The sequence below is a fragment of the Lacerta agilis genome, chromosome 4, assembly GCF_009819535.1.
Source record: "Lacerta agilis isolate rLacAgi1 chromosome 4, rLacAgi1.pri, whole genome shotgun sequence".
Taxonomy (NCBI): domain Eukaryota; kingdom Metazoa; phylum Chordata; class Lepidosauria; order Squamata; family Lacertidae; genus Lacerta; species Lacerta agilis.
Window position 1 is genome coordinate 8,839,733 of NC_046315.1, and position 18,505 is coordinate 8,858,237.

An 18,505-nucleotide genomic window follows, 5' to 3' on the forward strand; every position below is an offset into this window, starting at 1 on the left:
GTCAGGGCTTGAAAACAAAGAGTGCACAAGGAGAAAAATGGATTGTAACTGGGGTTTTCCCCCAGGTCCAATTTCCTGAAAGTGAGGAATGCAGCTCTGATGATCCAACGGAACTGGAGGGGGCATAATTGTCGAAGAAACTACGACGCTGTAAGTACGCCTGGAACATGCAGGGTTCTGGACCGATTGTCTACCCAGCAGCGGAGCGAGCTGATTGGGCGCCTGGGGTGTTGTGCATGCCCAGTGCCCAGGGGCAGGGGCCAGCTGCCCATGGGGCGGGGTCAGCCAGGGCAGGACGCTCCGCGGGTCCTCTGAGGAGTTGTAATCTGGGGTCCCAGGTTCGCATCCCCGCTCCTCCACATGCAGCTGCTGGGTGACCTTGGGCTAGTCACACTTCTCTGAAGTCTCTCAGCCTCACTCACCTCACAGAGTGTTTGTTGTGGGGGAGGAAGGGAAAGGAGAATGTTAGCCGCTTTGAGACTCCTTCGGGTAGTGATAAGGCGGGATATCAAATCCAAACTCTTCTCCTTCTTCTTCCTCCCGCTCAGCCGCCCTACAGCTGAGGGGGAGGCGGGTAGACTAATAATAATAATAATAATAATAATAATAAAATTTATTATTTATACCCCGCCCATCTGGCTGGGTTTCCCCAGCCACTCTGGGCGGCTTCCAACAGAATATTAAAATGCAATAATATATTCAACATTAAAAGCTTCCCTAAACAGGGCTGCCTTCAGGTGTCTTCTAAAAGTCTGGTAGTTGTTTTTCTCTTTGGCATCTGGCGGGAGGGCATTCCACAAAGCAGGTGCCACTACCGAGAAGGCCCTCCGCCTGGTTCCCTGTAACTTGGCTTCTTGTAGCGAGGGAACCGCCAGAAGGCCCTCGGCGCTGGACCTCAGTGTCCGGGCAGCACGATGGGGGTGGAGACGTTCCTTCAGGTATACTGGACCTGAAGTTTTGGGCAGCGCGGAGCATGCGGGCGCCCAAGCCACCACATCACTCCCAGAAGAGGCGCATGGCTGAGGCACACTGCAGGCCCTGTGGTGAGTGCCACCCGGCATTTTGTCACCCCCCCCAGTGGTGACAACCGGGTTGGCCCATCCCCACTGCACCTCCTTCCTTCACCTCTGCAGCCCAGGCCCCTGCGTGTCTGCTTCACCCACGCTACCACTGTTCACCTTAGAGCTCACCTAAACGACCCTCCATTCGCCATACATCTTACCCAAGTTGCCCCCCCATGCTCACTCTTCTCCCCAGCCCCCCTCACTCACCAAACCCCCATTCCCCTTGGACTTCACCCACCCTCTCTCAGGTCACCCAAACTTACAACTCACCCAGAGCCTGCGAGCACCCAATCCACCGCATCACTCCCAGGAAAGAAACGTAGCTCAGGCACGCTGCAGGCTCCGCAATGAGTGCTTCCTGGCATTTTGTCACCCCCCCCCCATGGTGACACACGGGGCATACCACCCCCACCGCACCCTCCTCCCTCTGCCCTTGTGCCTACCCAGCCCAGAATTGCCATGGCTGACTGGCTCCCCAAAGTCTCAGCATGGTCAAGATCAAGACTGGGACAACCCACAATGTGTCTTCACCCCCCCCCCCCGAGGCTGAGTTGCACCTTCAGAACAGAGATGCTCCTCCATACTACAGCAGGGATGGAAATAATGAACGGCGTAAAGGGCCATAGCTTAGTGGAAGAGCATTTGCTTTGCACGCAGAAGGTCCCAGGTTCGATCCCCGGGTTAATTTAGACCAGTGTGCTTTATGTCAGTTGTTTGTGCGTAGGAATTGCTCCTTGAATTGCCCCTGTTGATTTAAGCCAGGATCTATCCAGGTCTTGTGCCCCACTTCGTGCCCCGACTGGGCCAGGCGATAAGACTGGAACACCTACAGCTCAATCATAAATATCTGGACTCAAGACTGTCTGTCATGAGCACCCTCACTTCCTCAGAGGTCGAATAAAGCGCTGGCTATTTTAACTTGAAACAGTTCTCCTTTTATTTTCTAAAAGCTACAATATATACATAACTATACAGCCTGTGTGGCTAGGTTTTCTTCCACACATCTTATCTACAGAACGAACCCTGTCTAACACACACAGTGAAGGTCACATTCTGTCTGGCAGAGAGAAGTTAATTAGGAGATCAAAGACTCAGTTCCCTCCCCCTTCTCTCAGACCATAAGTCACACGATTCTCACAAAGGGAGGGGGTGAAATACTAACATACTCCCCCATTTCATCCCGAGGTTTGGGAGAATCTAACATAACTGTAACTGTTTAACATATATACCAAGTTGTTCTTTGTTCACAGCCTTAGTCAACACATCAGCAGGAATTTCCTTCCCTGGTACATATGAAACCTTCACAACATTTTTCTGAATACATTCTCTGGCGCGTTGTAATTTAATCTGCAAATGCTTTGTTCTTTGCTTGCAACCTTCAGAATGTATCAGTGCTATGCAAGATTTACTGTCCTGGTATACATTAACTGGACAAGTAACTTTCAGTCTAATGTCTTGGCATAGCTGCAGTAACCACTCAATGTCCATAAGTGAGTGAGTTAATGCATTGAGCTCTGCTTCGCATGAACTCAAACTTACAGTCGCTTGCTTTTTACATGCCCAATCAAAAACACATTGGTTGTACATATAACAGATACCTGAAGTGCTTTTTCCATCAACTGCGTCACTTCCAAAACTGGCATCCGTGTAAATTTCTAAACCACCTGACTTCTGGCTAGAAAGACGCAAGCGATAGTGCATAGTACCTTTAAGGTAGTTTACAATGCGTTTAAGCGCTTTAAAGTCTTGCACTGTGGGATTGTTTGAATATCTGCTGAGCAGATTTACACTAATGGCAATATCAGGCCTGGTACATCTAGCTATGAAACTTAGCTTGCCCAATATGCTCCGAAACAATGTGACATCAGGAAACATTGTAGCAGTTGTGTCATGTTGGTACCCTGTGACCATGGGAGTGTCCACTGCATTTGACTCAGTGAGTCTCAATTTCTGGACCAAATCATTAATTTTGCATGTCTGGTGTAACAGAACATCACCTTTGTCATTCCTTTCAACTTCTAATGACAAGTAATTAGTCACATCTCCCAGATCTTTCATATCAAAATGTTTCTGCAACTTCGTGAGTGTGTCTTTGTAAATATTTACATTTTTCCAAAAGAATAAGAGATCGTCAACATAAAAGATGCAATACAACTTCTGTTGCTTGTGCTCCTTTACAAAAACACAGGAATCGGCCTTTCCTTGTTCAAAACCTAAGGAAAACAGTATTTCAGTAAGTTTTGTGTACCAACAGCGAGAACTCTGCTTGAGGCCGTACAAAGACTTTTTTAACTTGCACACCATTCCTTGCTTTACTTGTACACCATCTGGTGGTTGCATATAAATGTTTTCATCTAGAACACCGTATAAAAATGCGGTATTCACATCGTGGTGTGAAATTGTCATGCCTTCCTCAGCAGCAAGTTTCATCAACAGTCTGACACTTTCAAACCTAACTGTTGGTGAATATGTCTCGTGGTAGTCTTGATCAGGAATTTGAGAAAAACCACGAGCTACTAATCTAGCTTTGTGTCTGACCACTTTACCATGTTTGTCAGTTTTGGCTTTGAAAATCCACCTGCTATCTACCAATTTCATGCCTGGTTCTTGTGGAACCAATTCCCACGTTTCATTCTGCTTGAGGGAATTCAATTCAGATTTCATAGCATTAAGCCAAGGTTCTGCGTCTTTGGCTGACATGTTTTGAACCTCTTTGTAACTGGTTGGTTCAAACACAGAATCTGAATTACTGGCAGTAACAGCAGTTTTGGCAAACTCAATGGAAAAACGCTTTGGTGGTTTTCCCTTGGTGGTTCTTTCGGACCTTCTTACAGTCTCCTGATCATCTGGATCCACTTCCTCTTTAGGAGAATGAGGATCTATTGTGAACAAAGGTTGTTCATCTGCACCAGCCTCTGGCTCATCTTTAACTGAGGCTTGGGCACTGTGAAGATCTGTATCTGGATCAGACTCTCCACCATCACTAGAATCAGCATCATCAGATTCAACCTTTTTCTTTTCTGGTTTTGGTTTTACATTTCCATCATCAGACAGTGGGTAACATTGGAAAATACCAACTGTGTCCCATTTGGGATTGCAGTCTATGCTCCTGGTCAACCTTATTGCTTTTGTGTCTGTCATCAGAACACGATAAGAACCTTTCTCATATCCTAGAAAGATACCATGTTGACCACACTTACTCAATTTGTCATTTTTCACAGTGTGTACCCAGACTTCTGAACCAAAAATTTTCAAATGTTTTACAAATGGTTTCTTCTGAAACAGCATCTCATACGGAGTACTCTTAATACTTGAGTGAAATCTCCTGTTATAGACATAAGTGAAGCAAGACAGAGCTTCCCCCCAAAAAAGGTTAGAGAGGCCTGAATCATGCAACAGAGTTCTTATCCCTTGTTGCAACGTTTGGTTCATTCTCTCACACAGGCCATTTTGCCATGGTGACCTGGGTGTGGCGGTCAAGTGTTCAATTCCCTGTTCAGAGAGGAAACTTTCAAATTCTTCTGAACAAAACTCACCACCTCGGTCAGTAAAAAAACAGCGTACATGCTCATTGTGCACATTCTTAAGCCATGCACAGAATTGCTTAAATCTTTGAAAAGCCTCTGATTTCTTTTGCAACACATAAACCCAGACATATCTGGAAAATGAATCAATCAGAACTAGAAAATACCGTGAATTTCCTCTAGAGGGCGCTAGAGGTCCCACCAAATCAGCATGAATTACTTCATAAGGTTTTGTAACCTCCCTTCCTGATTCTGCACCTTTGGAGGCCTGTTTGATTTTGTTCTCTGCACAAGAGATACATTTCATGTGATAAGGACACTTCTTAACCTTCATACCATCAACCAAATCTTGCATTTTTGTTAAAGCCTGAAAATGAAGATGGCCAAACAAGCGATGATAATCATGAATACAATGGTTATGCAACTTCTCATTCTTATCAATTGATATGTTGCAGTGGGCCTGTTTAGTTTTCTTAGCTGTACCAGCTGTTGCACCTGTAACAAAAGGCAATACATATAAACCATTAACACATTTGGCATAAAGAATGAGTTTGTTGTCTCTAATAATGTCACATCGGGACTTTGTGAACACCAGCTTGAGACCTTGAGAAGTAAGTTGAGAAACACTCAGCAAATTGTCCTGCAAATGAGGTGCATACATAACATTCTTAACTGTTGCATTAAGATTCTGCAGAGAAATCGTTCCCTGGCCAGGAGACTTTATCTCTGACCCATCGGCCTGTTGAATTCGGCCTTCCTGTCTCTGCAAATGAATGAAAATACTCCTGTCGTTAGATACATGGCGCGTGGCCCCAGAATCTACAACAAAAACAGAGTATGCGTCCTTATCAGTACAACGAGAGATCAAAGCCTTTTGTGCAGCTGGCCCTTGAGGTCTGCGTCGTCCTCCACCACCTTTGAAGTTGCCCTTCTTCTTTGAAGCTTTCTTGCAATTACTCCGATAATGACCTAGCTCTCCGCAGCCATAGCAACGTACTGACTTCAGTGCCTTTGCAGTAGTTTCACTTTCTCCTGCTGAAGGCTTAGAAACATTTTCAGCAGCTTTGCCCCGGCTTTCTTTAACAGTCTGTCTGCGGTCAAACTCATTTAAGAGCACGCCAGATACATGATCCGGTGTTAAAAGATCATTAGGCAATGCTGATAACTGAGAAGCAATAGCATCATATGACTCATCCAGGCTATTAATCATTAGCATGGAGAAAACAGCATCAGAAAAAGTCAAGTCTCTTTGGATGAGGTCTTGTCTAAGGCGTTGTAATTGGGACAGATGGCTGGGCAAATCGCCATCTTTCTGCAACTCCAGTTTACACAATTTCTTGAAAAAAAGAATACTGCTCCCTGCTCCCTGCCTAAGATGCAAATTACGAAGTTTGTCCCAAACAGCTCTTGCCGTTTCAGCATCTTCTAAACTAACCAACAGGGTATCACAAACGCCCAGAACAATAGTCCCTCTGGCTCTTTGATCAGCTTCATGCCAGGCAGGCCATTCATCATCATCTTCCTGTGGGGGATCATCCTCAATGGTATGAAAAAGCCTTTCCCTTTGTAAAAGCGCTTTCATTCTAACTTGCCAGGTAGGGTAAGTCTCTGGCGTAAGAGGAGGAAAAGAGAGAGATATCTGGCCAAACTGTGCAGAAGACATGCTTGCGTTTTTAACTGTAGCAAACACCACTTCTTCATACAACAAAATAAGCCTTAACTCCCTTTAACTTCACTCCCCCAAACTGAGCGCAATTAACAAGAATCTGGAAAAGCGTCTCTGCTATCTGTTCTGGCAGCTAAACAGCATACCATTGTAAATCAATTCTGTAGCTTGAAAACAGCTCCGAAATGAAGCAGCCGAACTGTCTCACCAAACACAGCAGCAGCACGTCTCAGCAGCCTTCATCTGCAGAGGAACGAAAACCAGCCGCTCTGCAACACAGGAGGAACGCCAACCAGCCGCTTGCCACCATAGGAGGAACGAAGCCATCCGCCTCTGCTACCATATGTTGATTTAAGCCAGGATCTATCCAGGTCTTGTGCCCCACTTCGTGCCCCGACTGGGCCAGGCGATAAGACTGGAACACCTACAGCTCAATCATAAATATCTGGACTCAAGACTGTCTGTCATGAGCACCCTCACTTCCTCAGAGGTCGAATAAAGCGCTGGCTATTTTAACTTGAAACAGTTCTCCTTTTATTTTCTAAAAGCTACAATATATACATAACTATACAGCCTGTGTGGCTAGGTTTTCTTCCACACATCTTATCTACAGAACGAACCCTGTCTAACACACACAGTGAAGGTCACATTCTGTCTGGCAGAGAGAAGTTAATTAGGAGATCAAAGACTCAGTTCCCTCCCCCTTCTCTCAGACCATAAGTCACACGATTCTCACAAAGGGAGGGGGTGAAATACTAACAGCCCCCGCCCCACTTTCTCCCCCCCCCACCCCAACAGATGAGGATCGGCTTCCTGAGGCTGCAAGCCCTCTACCGCTCCCGCAAGCTGCACAAGAGGTACCACATGGCCCGCAAGCGCATCATCGAGTTCCAAGCCAAGTGTCGGGGGTACTTGGTGCGCAGAGCCTTCCGCCACTGCCTCTGGGCAGTCTTCACCATCCAAGCATATGCCAGGGGCATGATCGCTCGACGCCTGTATAAGCGGTTGAAGGGAGAGGTAAGTGAGGCATATTTCTATCTTTTTACTTACCAGGGTCTGCTCCCCTGCTTGCTCCACTCGCCAGCCCTGCCTACCCTCTTTCCCCGCACCTGGCCAACCCCAGAGCACCTCCCCCTCCATTAAACATCTCGCCTGGGCCACCTGCCTCCCCACGCTGCTTGCTCACACACTCAGTTGCCTGCCTGCTGGTCTGACCTTACACTGAAGTGCAGCGTGACGACCACCTTACATGTCTGTTTATATAGGAAGATACCTTATCCGTCCTTCACTATAAGGTGGGCCACAGAAACATATATCAGTCACAAAACAAATACAGCTGTTCCAAATGGAACAGAAAAGTAGTAATTTAATGAAAGAGGTGCATCTCATAGAGCAAAAATGCATTTATAGTTCAGCAGAGTATATGGTTGGGAGGGGCTGTGGAACTGAAAGGTGTCTGTGATAGATATTTTAGGTATGGGATATCCTAGGGTTTGATGAGGGCCGGCGTGGTGTTTTAGTTAGTGTTGAGCTAGGACCTGGAGGAGCCGGGTTCTGTGACCCACTTGGTCACAGAACCGTAGAATTGTAGAGTTGGAAAGGGGTCCAAGGGTCATCTAGTCCAACCCCCTGCAATGAAGGAATCACAGCTAACCCCTTTCTCCCGGTGCGCACTCCTCAGTGTCCAGTCAAGTCCCTGACATCTGCCCCCCTTCGTGGGTGATTCCCCCCCCCAAAAAAAAACAAAAATTGCTTTCAGTTCCACCATGGGAAAGATATTGAGCTTACATACCTTCTCTCCAGTGGAGAGAAAAATTAGTTGGGGAAAGGAGACTTTGGGTGCTAAGATGTTTTGTAGGGAAAGTATGCCCCCCCCTACAGCTTCCATCAAAGTTGTGGCGGAATAATGCCTGCTGATGATTCATGTTCATCATGGGTTAACCTATAACTCCGATGTTAGGTAGGTGTTCCCTGGTTGGCGGAGCTAGTTGGCATTCTAAAAGGAGGGGGATCAGCCTTGAAAGGCAGTTGGGGGTTTGGCAGATGGGGGTGGAGGGTTAGAGAGAGAGAAAAGGAGAGGTTAGGCTTTGGGTAATGCGAGGAAAGGTCATTACCATTGCTAAAGGGATGCAGGAAATATTATAACAAAGCTGAATTACATGAGAAGAAGATTTGTACCAGTAATAACCCGAGATATCCATGTTTTCAAGTTACCTAATAAAGTTAAATGTGCTTAAACGTTCGTTGGCTGTGGCAGTGTATCAGTACCTTAAGAGGTGTGACTTAGAGAAGAGAACAAAGCTTTCCTGTGGAAGAGGAAACTGTTTGCTTATTCTCCTGTCGTACAGAGGGCTGGACAGTGAAGCCAAGTGTGCCACTTATTTGCCTAAAGGGAAGGCAAACTGCAGTAGTTGGGAACCCTGGTAGGGAGATCCCATAGGTAGCAAGAGGTTTTCAAACGTAGAGCCCTGAGGTACCCCAGAGACAACTCCCGTATGAACATTGAAGGATTCATCCTAGTTGTCAGTGAAACCTAGGGAGTGTCTCTGTTGAGGAAGTATTGAGGGGGGGGGGATAGGATCCCTCACAAAAGTCACCACAGCCTTCATTTCATATGTCTCCTGCCTCATATCTAGCATGGCCCCAAGTTCTCCCTGATTGCCATTCACCTTCTAAACTGCAGGCTGGGTAATGAATGAAGCAGCCCATTCAAGCAGTGCTTCTGAATTTCCTTCCCCCAGTACCGCCGCCGCCTGGAAGCAGAAAAGCTCCGCCTCCTGGAAGAGGAGCGTCTGAGGAAGGAGATGAGCGCCAAGAAAGCGAAAGAGGAAGCGGAGAAGAAACACCAAGTGGGTTGACGCTTCTGCTCTGTGCCCCTTTCTTTAGTGACGCAGGATCCACTGTCCCTGGGTGCGCCACAGGGCAAGTTCTCAGATTAGTTGACAGAGCCCTTAACAACTTGGGACCGTAATACATTGGGGGCTTCCAAGGTGGTGTAGGGATTGCAAGGGTCAGCAAACATTTTCAGCAGGGGGCCGGTCCACTGTCCCTCAGACCTTGTGGGGGTCCGGACTATATATATATATTTTTGGGGGGAATGAACGACTTCCTATGCCCCACAAACAACCCAGAGATGCATTTTGAATAAAAGGACACATTCTACTCATGTAAAAACAGGCTGATTCCCAGAGCGTCCGCGGGCCGGATTTAGAAGGCGATTGGGCCGGATCCGGCCCCCGGACCTTAGTTTAGAGTCTTGGACTAGGACCTCAGAGACGAGGGTTCAAATCCCCGCTCAGTCATGAACAAAGCTCACTGGGTGGGACAGTCACACCTTCTCAGCCTAACCTACCGGTACTTCTTTGCAGGGTTGTCGTGTGGGTAAATGGAGGAGCAGGAGAACCACGTTCAACACCCTGAGCATCTTGCGGGGGGGGGGGAATAAATGCAACCCATAACGTGGAAATACCTGATACGAGTGTTTTCCAAACTTTCAATAATCGTATACACCTTTTGGGATACTGGTCTTACCAGTGTACCTCTTCTCAGGCAAAGATAATTTGGAGGTGCTTTGAATAGTGCTATTATATCTAGGCTAGAGAAAATATGGGGCTCATTTATTGATGTATAATAAGAGTTACACAAATATATAAATAATTTAAAAAAAAATAATGGAAGAAGAAACAATGGAAATCAACAAACGTTCTGATAGAGCAGAACAGATATAGATGGTGGATTTGTTGTTGTTCAGTCGTTCAGTCGTGTCCGACTCTTCGTGATCCCATGGACCAGAGCACAACAGGCACGCCTATCCTTCACGGCCTCTTGCAGTTTGGCCAAACTCATGCCAGTCGCTTCAAGAACACTGTCCAACCATCTCATCCTCTGTCGTCCCCTTCTCCTTGTGCCCTCCATCTTTCCCAGCATCAGGGTCTTTCCCAGGGAGTCTTCTCTTCTCATGAGGTGGCCAAAGTATTGGAGCCTCAGCTTCAGGATCTGTCCATTCAGTGAGCATTCAGGGCTGATTTCTTTGAGAATGGATAGGTTTGATCTTCTTGCAGTCCATGGGACTCTCAAGAGTCTCCTCCAGCACCATAATTCAAAAGCATGAATTCTTCGGCGATCAGCCTTCTTTAGGGTACATCTCTCACTTCCATACATTACTACTGGGAAAACCATAGCTTTAACTATACAGACCTTTGTCGGCAAGGTGATGTCTTTGCTTTTTAAGATGCTGTCTAGGTTTGTCATTGCTTTCCTCCCAAGAAGTCTTTTAATTTCGTGACTGCTGTCACCATCTGCAGTGATTATGGAGCCCAAGAAAGTAAAATCTCTTACTGTCTCCATTTCTTCCCCTTCTATTTGCCAGGAGGTGATGGGACCAGTGGCCATGATCTTAGTTTTTTTGATGTTGAGCTTCAGACCATTTTTTGCGCTCTCCTCTTTCACCCTCATTAAAAGGTGGATTTGTACCACTCTGAAATTGTGTGTGTGTGTGTGTGTGTGTGTGTGTGTGTGTGAACTAGTGAAGAAAGGACATTTTTATTGCTTACTACTTGGGTATTGAAATTTTCTTTACCAAACAGTACAAGGGTCATTCTGGAGGCATGGGCAGTTGTGTGATTCTGTGACCCTCCAGATGTTTCTGGTCTCCAGGGCCCTTCATCCCTAACCATTGGTCATGCTGGCTGGTGCATACGGGAGTTGGAATCCAACTGCCTCTAGAGAGCACCAGGTTTCCCTCTCAACTTAATAAAATATCAGGTTTGCCGAAACTTTCCTTGATCAGTAGCACTGGACCCTTCTGCCCTGTTGTCTGCAATTTGGTTTCACTGCCTTAAATGGTGTTAGCACGAATTTTCCCGACTGCAAACTGCTTTGAGATTTCTTTATCATTATTTTTATCAATAAACAAAATACACCAAATATAAAGAGCATGAAGAAATGCTGTTATAGCAGGTTGAAAGTAGCGTAAGGTTGGAATTCTTATTCCAAAACAATACCAAAAAAAACTCACCTGAATTTCCATAGTTCCATTTGGCTAATTTATATTATTCTTTGTAATAAACTAGCTTAATCATATTTACAATGGTCCAAATCTTTTCAATATATTCAGATATAGTAGGAGATATGTCCCCTCCCCAGTTTTTAAAGCTATTTTAAAATTTCTTTTAATGCAAGTGGTAATTCAACATGGCGGCACCATTGATTTGCCTAGACCATTGTCTCTTGGCAAGAAATGTTGGCCCCGGGATTTTGTGTTGCAGGCCTCCAGGGGTAGAGCTTTGGCTTCTCGGATCCTGGTTACTCATTGCCACAGCTCTCTCTTAGATACGCCTGGCCCAGCTGGCTCGGGAAGACGCAGAAAGGGAAGTGAAGGAAAAGGAAGAAGCTCGGCGCAAGAAGGAGCTCTTGCAGAAAATGGAGAAGGCCCGAAACGAACCCGTCAACGACTCCGACATGGTGGACAAAATGTTTGGCTTCCTGGGAACCACGTCGTCTTTTCCTGGCCAAGAAGGGCAGGCCCCCAATGGGTTTGAGGTAACTGGAAGGAGACATTAACACACACACACCCCACTCCATACCATAGTTCTGCTAGCATGTCGAGGAAGCAGCTTCCCCAACTTGGTGCCCTCCAGATGTTTGGGACTACAATTGCCATCATCCCGATACAGCACCAAGTTGGGGGGGATGCTGGTTTGGAGCAGGGGTCAGCAAGGTTTACCAGCCATGGGCTGGATCACTCCCACGGAGATCGTCCGTGGGCCAGACTGGCACAGTGCGATGCCAGAAATCGCATCTGCGCATGTCCGCTGCACCGGAAATTGCTTCTGTGCATGCCCAGACGCCGAAAATCACGCCTGTGCAGAAGCGATTTTCGGCGTCTGGACATATGCAGCCACGGTTTCTGGTATCTCTGTGTGCGCAGATGCCATTTCCAGCACCACTTGGTGAGTCCCTGTGCCACGCTGTGCTGGTTTAGTGCAGTACATGGGGGAATTGCCGAGCGAGTGGTTTGGTTTGTGGGCGGCTCATGGGCCGGTAAAACAGTCTTCGTGGGCCGCATCTGGCCCACGGGCCGCAGGTTGCTGACCCCTGGTTTAGAGAAACAATGTATCAAATTACCATACTTTTCCATGTATAAGACTGTGCCTTTTCCTTTAAAAATCATGATTTAAAAGTTGGGGTCGTCGTCTGCATGGGTAGTGCATATGGTGGACGTTTGAATGGTTGCTGCCGAGTCTGTCAGTGGCTATTGTGCATTCTATTGGTTGCTGCATCAATGGGTGGTGCTGATTGGCTGACGCTCTGGAAGTTGTGTGGGTGATTGGCAGCTTCTGCCGGCAATGGGACACACGGGAGGTGGATTTAGCAATCCGTGTGGGTGAGCGATATTCGGCAATCCCCCTTAAAAAAAAAAGCTCAACAACCCTGGGTAATTCCCCCCAAAAAAGCTCAGCAACTCTGTGCCATCTCTCCCCATTTTCTTAAATTTGAGTCCCCCCATACACGTCTTATACACGGAAAAGTACAATAAGCCTAGGAAGGAACAGCTTGCCCCCAAATTGCAGCATCTTCTCCCAGCCCAGAGCCACTCAGTGTTGATTTGCAGGGAGTGGGGGGGAGGCAACATCGGGCGTGTGATGTCCCAACGTCAAGAGGAGCTGGTGGCCACATGGCTTCAGTGGCTGGTGGCTCCTCTGCCTCCTCCTAGCGCCGTCCCAGGTAGAAAGGGGAGGGAAAGGAGTTGGCCACTGGAACCGCACTTCGTTTGGCTCCACGTTTCACCTCCACGCTTTTTGGACCTTGGAGGGGCCCAGCCCACACACCCCAAAATATTCGGAGGCCCCCAAAGCATTCAGCTCCCAAGAGCTGGCGCCCCTGACACAGACTGAACCAAGTTAAATCTCCGCTGGTTAACCTCCCCAGGATCTTGAGAGGGCCCAAAAGGAGTTGGAGGAAGACGACCTCGAAACAGCTTTGCCGTTGCCGGAGGAGGAGGAGGAGGACCTCTCGGAGTACAAATTCGCAAAGTTTGCCGCTACATATTTCCAGGGCACAACCACACAAACGTACATACGCCGGCCCCTCAAGCAGCCGCTCCTGTACCACGAGGATGAGGGAGACCAGCTGGTGAGTTTGTCTGAGCAGCTCTGGAGAAGAGCAGTAATGGTTCTGTTAACTAGCCCTCTGAAACCAGTAGTGGTTGTGTGAACTGGCCCTGTGAATCTTAACCTGATTTTGTCCACTCCTGCTTTTCTCCACAAGCTTCCTTCATCTTGGCTGTGAGTCCTGGAAGACCTGCTCCCTGCCTTGCAGGTCTTTTTTCCCACCTGGTCTGGGAGGACAGGGCCTGGACTGACTCCAGCTACAAAAGCTGAGACTGCTGAACAGAATATTGTCCTGGGAGGGTGTTGGAAAGGGGCGTTGTTGCTGTTATATTTTTTGTATCTTTCTCTTTGATCTTATGATTTATGTGGAACTTGTTCAATTTGGTTGTGTACCTCTTGAAATTTTGTTTATTGCTTGTGAGTACTTTTGTCATTTTTTTAGTTGCGTAACTTTTAAAGGTCCTTAAGGTCGTCAAATAATAACTTTTTGGAGGTACCGAGCCACAAGGATGCTAGGTTGGCTTCAGCTAGGGCCAGGGCCTTCTCAGTACTGGCCCCGACTTGGTGGAACGGTCTGTCACAAGAGACCAGGGCCCTGCGGGATTTGGCATCTTTCCGCAGGGCCTGCAAGACGGAGCTGTTCCACCTAGCCTTTGGGTTGGTTTCAGTTTAACCCTGATGTTTCATTCTTTTGGTGTGATTGGTGGGCTACTTAAAAATGAGGCTGCAGTCTAGATGAAATTTTAAATTGTATTTTAATCTGTATTTTAATGAATTGTTTTATGTTTTTGTTGTGATTTTATTGGTGTTAGCCGCCCTGAGCCCGGTTTGGCGGGGAAGGGCGGGGTAGAAATAAAAATTATTATTATTATTATTATTATTATTTTGCAAGCTGCCTTCAGCACGGTTCTAATGTTGGAAAGGTGGCGTACAAATAAAGCGATTGATTGATCTCAGCAGTCTAATTTAGAAGGGAGGGAAAGGCTATTGTTGAAGAAAGGATAGAAGTCAGAATCCTTGGTGATCCATTTGGAGATCTGCCTGCTCCTGCAAGGATAACTGACAAGTTGATGATTACGGTTCTTTTAAAAAAAAAAAAAAAAAAACACAGGCAGCCCTTGCAGTGTGGATTACGATTCTTCGCTTCATGGGTGACCTTCCTGAGCCCAAATACCACACAGCAATGAGCGACGGCAGCGAGAAAATTCCGGTGATGACCAAAATTTATGAGACTCTGGGAAAGAAGACATACAAAAAAGAACTTCAAGCTCTACAAGGCGAAGCAGAGGTAAGAGGCAGGCTAGCAGAAATGTGCTTTATACCAGTGGAATGGTATAAAGGAGGAGTTAAATGAATAAAAACCAACCTATTAGAGTTTAAGGAGCCACAAGACTCTCTGCTGTAGTCGGCGAGAATTTAGTTCACAAATTGCAAGTTGAGTTTTTCATTTAAGATTGCATTTCATATTGCTGATTCTTTCTATGGTGGTCTTTTGTGTGGGTGGGGTATAAATAATGTTGTTGTTGTTGTTGTTGTTGTTGTTCGCTTCTTAATGCACCTTGACGTTCTGGTTGTGATGCACTCTACAAACATAATACAGTGGTCCCTCGGGTTACATACGCTTCAGGTTACATATGCTTCAGGTTAAGAACTCCACTAACCCAGAAATAATGCTTCAGGTTAAGAACTTTGTTTCAGGATAAGAACAGAAATCTTGCTCTGGCAGTGCAGCAGGAGGTCCCATTAGCTAAAGAGGTGCTTCAGGTTAAGAACAGTTTCAGGTTAAGAACGGACCTCCGGAACGAATTCAGTACTTAACCAGAGGTATCACTGTATTGAGAGTGTTGTCCTTTTTTTGGTGCTAATCTCCACATCCAAACAGAAACCCATGTAGCTATTATTGGCACATTTATAAGGCTCTGCAGTTTAAAAATTGGAAGCACTGGATATTTTTTTTATCTTGTCCTATCTCATGGTAAACCTAAGAGGCACATGGTGTTCTCATTTTACTGATCAGGGAGATCAGGCTCAGCTCAGTGCCTTATGCAAGACTTCTTAAATGACTTGGGGAGAAATCGCTTTTAGCAGCCTCACCTTCCCAAATTTGCAAAACGGGGGTGTCAGCTGCCCTGCAGGGTTGGTATAATTCGAACCCAGACCTCCCAAACCCATGCACAGCACTGTGTTGTGCACATGGAATCAGTTCTCTCGAGCTCAGTTGGCAGAGCATGGGACTCATAATCTCAGGGCCGTGAGTTGGAGCCCCACGTTGGGCAAAAGATTCCTGCATTGCTAGGGGGTTGGTCTAGATGACCCTTGATGTCCCTTCCAGCTCTACAGTTCTATGAAATAAGACTGTTCCTCTTGCCTTTGCAGAGCGCTCACATTGACAGCCACAAGAAGAACAGTGTGCGGCACAAGCTGGTGTCCTTGACCCTCAAGAAGAAATCAAAGCTCACTGAAGAGGTGAGCAATAGTTCTTTGCAGCTTGGGAAGCACAAGTTCTCTGTTGTCAGCTGCTGTGGCTCCCAATGCCCTGGCAGGGCCCATCAGCACATACCCAAGGGTGCCACTTGGATACAGGGCAACCCGACTGTTTATTGTTCTGCAGGGCTTCCAGCTATCTTCTGCCTTTTCCCTCCCTTGAAACAAAGTAAGAAACAACCATCAGGACCAGGGGTCAGCAACCTAAGGCCCATGGGCCAGTAGCCACCCACGAGGCTTGTCTAACCGGCCCATGGCGACCCCTTCCGCCCCCCGCCCCCCTGCCGCCCACTCTTACCAGTGTGGCACAGCGCAACACGGTGCGGGGACCAACTTCCAGGTTGATGGCGCCTGTGTGCGCATGGGTGCTCCTCCAATCTGGATGTGCGCCGAAAATAGCATGTGCGCACACCTGTGAGACGGAGAAGCGCCCATGCTATTTCTGGCATACTTCTGGGTCGGAGGAGCACCAGAAATAGCGCATGCACACACGCTGCAGCCCATCCGACGGACAGAGCGTCAAATGTCCCATCCTCGGATAAGGTTGCCGACCTCTGATCAGGACCATAAGAAGCTGCCTTATACCTGCCATATCCTTACAGCTTTGAGATGCTTCACAGGAAGCGATTTATGAAATAAATAAATAAATAAATAAATAGCCATTCTGTACTGTGTTTCTCAAACTCTGGTCCCAGCTGCTGTTGAACTACAAATCCCACCATCCTTAGCTAGCAGGACCATTGGCCAGGGATGATGGGAGTTGTGGTCCAACGGCAGCTGCACATTTGAGAAACACTGCTCTGCACTGCAGCATCTCTCCAGGGTTTCGGACAGGAGTCTTTTCCAGCCCTGGGTGGAGATACCACTGGTTGAACTACAGACCTTCTCCATAAGAAGAGCTTGCTGGATCAGGCCAATGGCCCACCTAGTCCAGCATCCTGCTCTCACAGTAGCCAGCCAAATGCCTGTGGGAAACCAGCCATCGGGACCTGAGCACAAGAGCTCTCTCCCTTCCTGTGGTTTCCAGCAGTGGATATTCAGAAGCATTACTGGCTCTGACCATGGTTGCTTTACCGCCAAGTTCGGGTTCTTCCCCGTCATGAGCTACAGGGATGCTCCCCACCAAAGAGGAGGGATGATCCAATCAATCAATCAATTTATTTATTGCATTAGCTCTATGGCCATAGCACATAGTAAAAGACCAGGGAGTAGCCTGACACGATTATGCAAATAATACAACAGTTAAAACAATTGGAAGTAAAATCGTACTGGATAAAACAAATAAAATAAAAAGCACTAGCGGCCGTGACAACAGTGTCCATGTTGGGAATATACATAAGACGAAGGCAAAGGGAAGTTGGCCAAAAAGGTGGTCCTGAGTTTCAGGGCCTGTAATATGTAGATGGCCACTCCATGTGAAACCAAGGGGTTGGCATCCACCAGTAGATATTTCATGCATCGTCCCTGGCGATAGTCAGCGGGATTAGAGCAAGCAAACAGAGGTCAGTCGTTCCTGGTTTCCTAGGAAGGCAAGCAAGATAGTGAGGCAAAGCGAGACTATGCAGAAATCAGCACCTTGGAGAGAGGGCAAGGGGTGGTTTCAGGACCACGGAGAGCGCTCCTGCAGCATCCAAGTTGCCTCAGCAATGTCCTGGCTGAGTATTAGAGCAGAGCTACATTGTCAAGGTCCCTACCCCTCAGCCTGTATGTGGGTGGGAGTTAGGGAGGGGGGAGGACGATGCCTCGTTCACACATTTCACAGATTAACTCCTTCCCTCCCTCTATTTTGTTAGGTGACCAAGCGTCTTCACGATGGTGAGTCCACCGTCCAAGGCAACAGCATGCTAGAGGACCGGCCTACCTCAAATTTGGAAAAGCTCCATTTCATTATTGGTAATGGCATCCTCAGGCCAGCATTAAGGTTAGATATTAGTATGAAAAAGAAGACGCATTCTGTATGGGCGTTAAAATTGTCACCGGGCCTTCTCTAGGGATGATGGGGGAGGAATTAGATTCAGTTTGCATTTAAAGGAGAAACTTCATAATTCACACTTTCCAAAACAATATGCAAACTGAAACAGCTTGCCTTTGAAATTTACATGTTTCCAAATTTTGCAAAGCAGTTTCCCCGAAAAGTAATGTGTTCAGAGATGCATAGACTGGGGTAAAAATGCAATATATGACAGAAAATAACATGCAAAAAATGCGTTGACAGAAAATTGCTTTGCTAATATGCGTTCATTAGGGGAAATTGCATTTGCAAATGTATGAGTTAGGAATAATTTGCACTGCAATGCTGATAAATTTTTCATGAGGATTTTAAAAGAAAATTCACAATCTGATGTGGAGAACAGAGTGGATAAAAGATTGGCAAAACCGAGAGAAACTGAACCAGAAAACCTTTCTTCCTAACGTATTGTTCACACCCACCATTTCCAGGTGGCAGGAGGTTCCAATGACAGCACTGCCTGAGTTTGATAGATAGATAGAGATAGATAGATAGATAGATGATAGATAGGTAGATAGATAGATAGATAGATAGATAGATACATAGATAGATACATAGATAGATAGATAGATAGATAGATAGATAGATGATAGATAGATAGATAGATAGATAGATGATAGATAGATGATAGATAGATAGATAGAGAT

General features: G+C 46.6%; 1 protein-coding gene across 1 annotated transcript in view; it reads left to right on the forward strand.

Annotated features, from left to right (window-relative positions):
* The window catches only part of MYO7A (myosin VIIA), a 116,056-nt gene that overhangs the window by 62,366 nt on the left and 35,185 nt on the right, over window positions 1-18,505 (forward strand). Inside the window, exons 19-26 of the mRNA XM_033146002.1 lie at window positions 66-150; window positions 7,053-7,271; window positions 8,996-9,103; window positions 11,586-11,795; window positions 13,185-13,388; window positions 14,478-14,654; window positions 15,743-15,832; window positions 17,644-17,771. Coding sequence (XP_033001893.1) covers window positions 66-150; window positions 7,053-7,271; window positions 8,996-9,103; window positions 11,586-11,795; window positions 13,185-13,388; window positions 14,478-14,654; window positions 15,743-15,832; window positions 17,644-17,771 — 1,221 coding nt within the window. The remainder of the gene's footprint in view (window positions 1-65; window positions 151-7,052; window positions 7,272-8,995; window positions 9,104-11,585; window positions 11,796-13,184; window positions 13,389-14,477; window positions 14,655-15,742; window positions 15,833-17,643; window positions 17,772-18,505) is intronic.